Raw genomic sequence first — 5,991 nt, forward strand, 5'->3', positions numbered from 1 at the left:
TTACAAATAATACCACTCAGTAAGGTTTGTGTTGATTGTATTAACAGAGAACACTATTATAAACCTTGCAGGGTGTTACTGGGGGCCGCAACAGTAAAAATGCAAACAATCAATCACAGCCCCTTTATCCTTCCTGGGCCTTTCATCTTCTGTTTTCTGTCCCCTCAACTCCCCAGGACCAGCACAGGGTGATTTGGGATGCGGGGTTGGGGGTGGGGGTAGGCTGACCACCACCTCTAGAGAGAGAGAGGGGGGGGGGGGGGTATGCAGCCCTGGAATCCTTGGGCAGTGACATCACCAGCGAGTCTGTCCACTCTGCCGCTGGTAGTTAATATACGACTGGATCAGGGAGTCTGGAACCCTGGGCTTGACCGCGTCGAGGGCGCTCTCAAAATGGCTCCGCGCGACACGCTGTGCTTTGATGTCCTCCTGCAGGGCCAGGAGGGCCGCTTCCCTGCATACTGCAGCTATCTGCGAGAGGAAACAGAGATAGATAGGGGCTGTCAGGCCGGCCAATCAGACAGCGAAGCGTGAGAGAATCTCACATAATGGCAAGGCAAGCTCATCTTGGTTCTGTACAGTCAACAAGTTACTCAGCTGAAGTGGAAAAACAAACGACAGAACATTGATTATTTATAGCTATTTATCATACAGTAGAAAACATTTGTTAGAAAAACAGAGTGATATCAACAGTGAGAGAATTACACAATATGCACAGTGCAACAACAAACTTAACAGAGTGATATCAACAGTGTGAGAATTAAACAATATGCAGATACAAACTTCAAAGTAACGAAAATAATCCCCACATTCCTAAAAATCATTTATCAAACTTTGTATATTTCATTCCGCTTCCCTATAATGGTTTGGCACTAGTCCAGACATTTGAGTGCTAATTATCGCACAGTTGAAAGGCAAATACCTGCCCCTCCCTGCACTAGGACACAGAAATACTGTTCAGCAATTAAGAGTCTATTTTAAGCTCAAAAACATCCTATTACATGTTTGCATTTGGCCTGGCGTGGGAGTCAGAGGGTATTAACAGTGCCAGCACAGCATTTGCATGCAAAACCAAGTGTTTAATAAAGGCAACATAACTCCACTGCACACATCTAAGAGTGAAATGAGGGAGAGAGAAAGAATATTTCGGGAGGCAATAAAGTTTTTTTTTTTTTTTTTCACTGGATGTACTTTTCACTGCCATTTCAGGCTAGTCTTCTTTTTAATTCCCTCTCCTTTTCCCTCTCTCTCTCTCCCTCTCTTTTTCACTCTATTTCTCTTTCACTCACTCATTCACTCACTCATTCTCTCTCTCTCTATCTCTCTCTCTCTCCAGTACGAACAGTACTATTTTCCTTTAATCAGTTCATCGGGAAGTGACTTTTTAAATGGCTGCACTACCCCTGCAAGTTGCTGTGAGCTCATTCCTGACATTGCTCAGGGTTAGCGTTAAGCCACAGAGCCTCTTGGCAGAGCATATCAGCGCGCATATCCTGCAACCTCAATACAGCCCTATCTGTCATTATAAAGATAGATTGGTTCCGTTGGTGTGCTTTTTTACGGAGGTTGATTGCGTAAGATCTCCGTCTGCTGAACTGCCGGGTGGAACAAAAGAGAGCCGTTCCGGAGGGTGGCATGGGCCACCACGGGGGAAAAGAGAGAGAGAGAGAGAGAGAGAGATAGAGAGATAGAGAGAGAGAAGGAGAAGGAGAGAGAGAGAGGAGAGAGGAGAGAGGGGGAGAGAGAGGAGAGAGGGAGGGCTAAGGTGGAGAGAGAGTGGGAGATAGAGCGAAGAAGAGGGAGGGAGGAAGGGAGGGAGAGAGAGAGAGAGAGAGCAGGGGAGATGGAGAGGGAGGGTGGGAGAAGGGGAGAGGGGGGCAAGAGGGGAAGAGAGGAGGGAGAGGGAGGGAAGAGAGAGAGAGCGCCTGGTGTTCATCACCTCCGTCTGCTTTCGGAAGTGATTCACTCTGGAGGCGTGTGCAGAATCTCGCTCACTCGCTCTCTCTCTCTCTCTCTCTCTCTCTCTCTCTCGCTCTCTCTCCCGGCGAAGGTCACATAGCGCGTTTTCCATGTCAGGATTGCATAATTCACCAGGAATTATACAAGCCAGCCGCCTCACCTCCTCACCCGCACCGGAGCCTGGCTAGGGGCTGCATGGGAGTCGGGGAACGGGAGGACGAAGGGAGGAAGAGAGAGGGAGAGAGGGAGGACAGGAGGGAAAGAGGGAGGGACGGCAGAGCTCACCATGGGCATTATCACAGTGTTTGAGCAAAGCGTGTTTGACAAACATGTTATATCCGTCATCCGGCTGGGAGTTACTTCTCTCTCTCTATCTCTTGCCAACTGTTGCTGACAATGGCTACAAACTACAACGTTTTTGTAAGTGGTTCATACCTTAGCCCCTTGAGTAAAGAGGGCAAAACAATAATTAGACCTGATACTATATTGAAGTATATTGTAGTCTTCAGGACTACAGCTATAAGTATTTAAATTCAATGTTTTTATATGTGACTTCAAATAAAGGACAGACGGGTACTAATGTTACCTAAAAGTGATATTAATGCTTTTATCTTCCTCCTTTCTTCCCTTGTGGAGAGCGGAAACCTTAAGCCGGTGGAAGGTGATTGAAATTCTCTCAGGCAAAAATGATCTCCATACCAAGCAGCACCTCTCACCTACACCCTGCAATTAGAGGCTGAGACTACTGTGAAAACCATGACTTGGGCTTCCTGTGAGGGGGACTAAGCACTTTCTTCCAGCAGAGAGAGAGAGAGAGAGAGAGAGAGAGAGAGAGAGAGAGAGAGAGAGAGAGAGGCAGGGGGAGGGAGAGAGAGAGAGAGAGAGAGAGAGACTGAGGCAAATGAAAAGGTGGCAGGCTGGTGTCTTTATTTTTCCTGTTTGTGCTTATTAGGGGTGAAGGATAGAAGAAGAAAAAAAAGAAGAAGAAGAAAAGAGAGACACAGAAGATGGAGGAGAGAGGCAGAGGAACAGCCGTGGGTGGAGGGAAGAGCGGAGGGTGAAGAGTGCCCGGATCATAACCTTGCCGTAGCCTCACTGTGTTCAAAGGGTTCCCGAGTGTAATATTCATTCACAACATTGGAATCTGCACAGGTTTTTTTTTTCTTCTGCAATGCTGCACCCCCCCACCCCCCCCCCCCCCGCCCCCAACCAACCAAAAAAATACCACAGCCAAATTCTTCAATGACTTTGGGTGGAGTTGGCGTCTCATGTTGCAACCTCTGAGCTACTTTCCTGAGACATCACACACACACAAAAACATGGCATTGCTGTCTTCATGGATGTGTGTGGATGTGTGGATGTGTGTGTGTGTGTGTGTGTGTGGATGTGTGTGTGTGTGTGTGTGTGTGTGTGTGTGTGTATGTGTGTGTGTGAGTGTGTCTCCTGATCTGGTTTGTGTTTGGCTGACGTGCGGGATCTGCCTCTGTGTGTGTGTCTATGTGAAAAATTTTTTTTACAATGTGTGTGTTTGTTAATGAGGGTTCTGGTGTGTGCATGTGTCTTATAGAGACAACAACAACAAAGAGAGAGGAAGACCAGGAGGGTGAGAAAGAGCATAGCATGTGTTTGTGTGTTTGTGTGTGTGCGTGTGTTTGTTTTGACAAAAACCCGATGCGGTACCTGCAGCAGTGCAAGTCGTGTGTTTACTGAGGTATGCCAGTAACCTGTGTGTGTGTGTGTGTGTGTGTGTGTGTGTGTGTGTGTGTGTGTGTGTGTGTGTGTGTGTGTCCTGCCTGGCAGCGCTCCAGTATGCTCTGGCTCATCACCACACAGGCAGCGGAGAGGGGACTGTTTTTGTTAGCGCACCCTCTTCCACAGGACGGGGGGGGGGGGGGGGGCATAAAGCCGCTACACACACAGGACAGGGGGGAACATAAAGCTGCTACACACACAGGACAGGGGGGAACATAAAGCTGCTACACACACAGGACGGGGGGGACATTAAAGCTGCTACACACACAATCAGCCATTTCTCCATTCAACCTGCTATGTTTAAATTGGAGCCTACATGGATTGCGATTATTCCTTGGGAGTTGCTAATCACAACTGTTGAAATAGTTATTATTTGTCATTCTAGCGTTGAGCGTAGCGTGACAGACTAAACCTCTCTTGCCAACACTGACACTGCCATGGGCTCAAGCTCGCGTTCCGCCACGATGACCTATGGTGAAAAGAATCGCCCAAGAAAGACTGTGGGCACAGGGCTGATTAAAATGTTTATCGCTTCCATCATGAGGCACTATGAAACATGTCACTCGTGTAACAGAACTGGTTTGGGGTGGCAGGTGCTTAGCAGATGTTCGGAAGTAAGATTCTGCCACCCCCCCCCCCCCCCTCAACCCCCCCCCAACCCCTAGCCCAAACCTCCCTTGTCTTTTTGTGTTCCGGCTGAAGAAAAAGCTTGATTCGAGCTCTGTAAACAGAGGCTGGGGCTAATTTGAAGGAATATGTATCAGGCAAATGATGAAACATGTTCTCCAGCGCTGTAGGGAAACAATGCGGGCATACCACACTAATGACAGGAAGACAGTCTTTACGTTCCTTTATATGCATTTGTGTGTTTGTGCTTTGCCTTATGTGTGTGTGTGTGTGTGTGTGTGTGTGTGTGTGTGTTTGCATGCACGCGTGCCTGACTGCATGCGTGAGTCTGAGTCCGAGTCTGCTCTGCATTTGATTCAAACACCATATGAGCTAGCAACGTCTCCACGCAACAAGCCCCCATACACACACACACACACACACACACACACACACACATAAACAGAAAACACAGACACCCATAAACAAGCTCATCTCTCTTGTGTTGTGTTTACTAGGACTTTCATGGGGGGAATGACAGGACTCTCCCGTTGCCATCCAGCATGTCAGCCAAGCAGAACATCCTAGCACTCCTTTCTTTGTTTCTTTCTTTCATTCTTTCTTTCATTCTTTCTTTTTTTCTTTCCCTCCCTTCCGCCCGCCCTCCCTCCAACCTCCTCTTTCAGCTTGAACTCTGTTACACTAAACTTCTCGAGCCGCAGAATGCTTCCTTCAGCCTCTCCTGAACATACAGCTCCAGATGGGCTGACCAAGGGGAGTGTATACGTACACACACACACACACACACACACACACACACACACACACACACACACACACACACACACACACACACACACACACACATACAAACACAAACACACACACACACACACACACACACACACACACACTCTCCATGCATGTCAGTGCACGTGTTTACCGCACACAATTTTGTGCGCGAAAAACCCACAAATGCAAACAGGGCCAGCAAGAGGCATTTTGTTTGTGAACGTGAAGGCATTCCTACCCATACTCAGGGCACCTCTGACGCAGAGCAAGAGCAGGCCCCTTGTCTTTGGTGTGTGTGTGTGTGTGTGTGTGTGTGTTGTTGGTTGGTGGTGGAGGCCGAGGGCGAAACTGCTAGCGTGCAGAAAAGCATGAGCTGGCCTGTGGCAGCCCAACTAAATTATGGATCGGGGTTTATTGCGAAGCAGACTTTATTTTCCCCCCCCCCCCCCCCCCCCCCAATAAATTACGCCGGCGATCACTTAAATATATAGGGGTTCAAAACTGATGCATTGCTGCGGACCTTCGGGCTGGCGGTACTCTGCCTATCATAATGTCAGCCGTATATTAATGGCTAGGTTGGAGATGGACGTCTAGCGGAGTTTCAAACCGCATAGCGCTGTGGAAACTATTTTGCTAATTAGCCACTGCAGTAGCTTTTATCAAAATGCATTTGCGGGGAAAGGCATCTTAGGAATTCAGCAGCACACCACCGTTCATTTCATTTAGCTTCTCTTTAGCAAACAAATATAATATCTGAGCTAAGGCCAACAACCTAATGCAAGCATGCATTTAATTCTTCACACTGAAATCCATGTTTTTAATCCAGAATTAAGTGTGCATATGAGAAGATCACAATATAGTTTCATAGAATTCTGATATGAG

At 47.8% G+C, this 5,991-nt stretch overlaps 1 protein-coding gene across 1 annotated transcript in view; it reads right to left on the minus strand.

Moving 5' to 3' along the window:
* afg2a (AAA ATPase AFG2A) overlaps positions 1–5,991 on the minus strand; it is a gene marked incomplete in the record, with an annotated part of 75,838 nt that continues 69,847 nt past the window's right edge. The window contains 1 exon segment of the mRNA XM_076292157.1: positions 1–471. Coding sequence (XP_076148272.1) covers positions 295–471 — 177 coding nt within the window.

The sequence above is a fragment of the Alosa pseudoharengus genome, unplaced genomic scaffold, assembly GCF_046254945.1.
Source record: "Alosa pseudoharengus isolate Yale_2024_CS ecotype anadromous, Long Island Sound unplaced genomic scaffold, YU_APseudo_1.1 YU_APseudo_1.1_scf_19, whole genome shotgun sequence".
NCBI lineage: Eukaryota > Metazoa > Chordata > Actinopteri > Clupeiformes > Clupeidae > Alosa > Alosa pseudoharengus.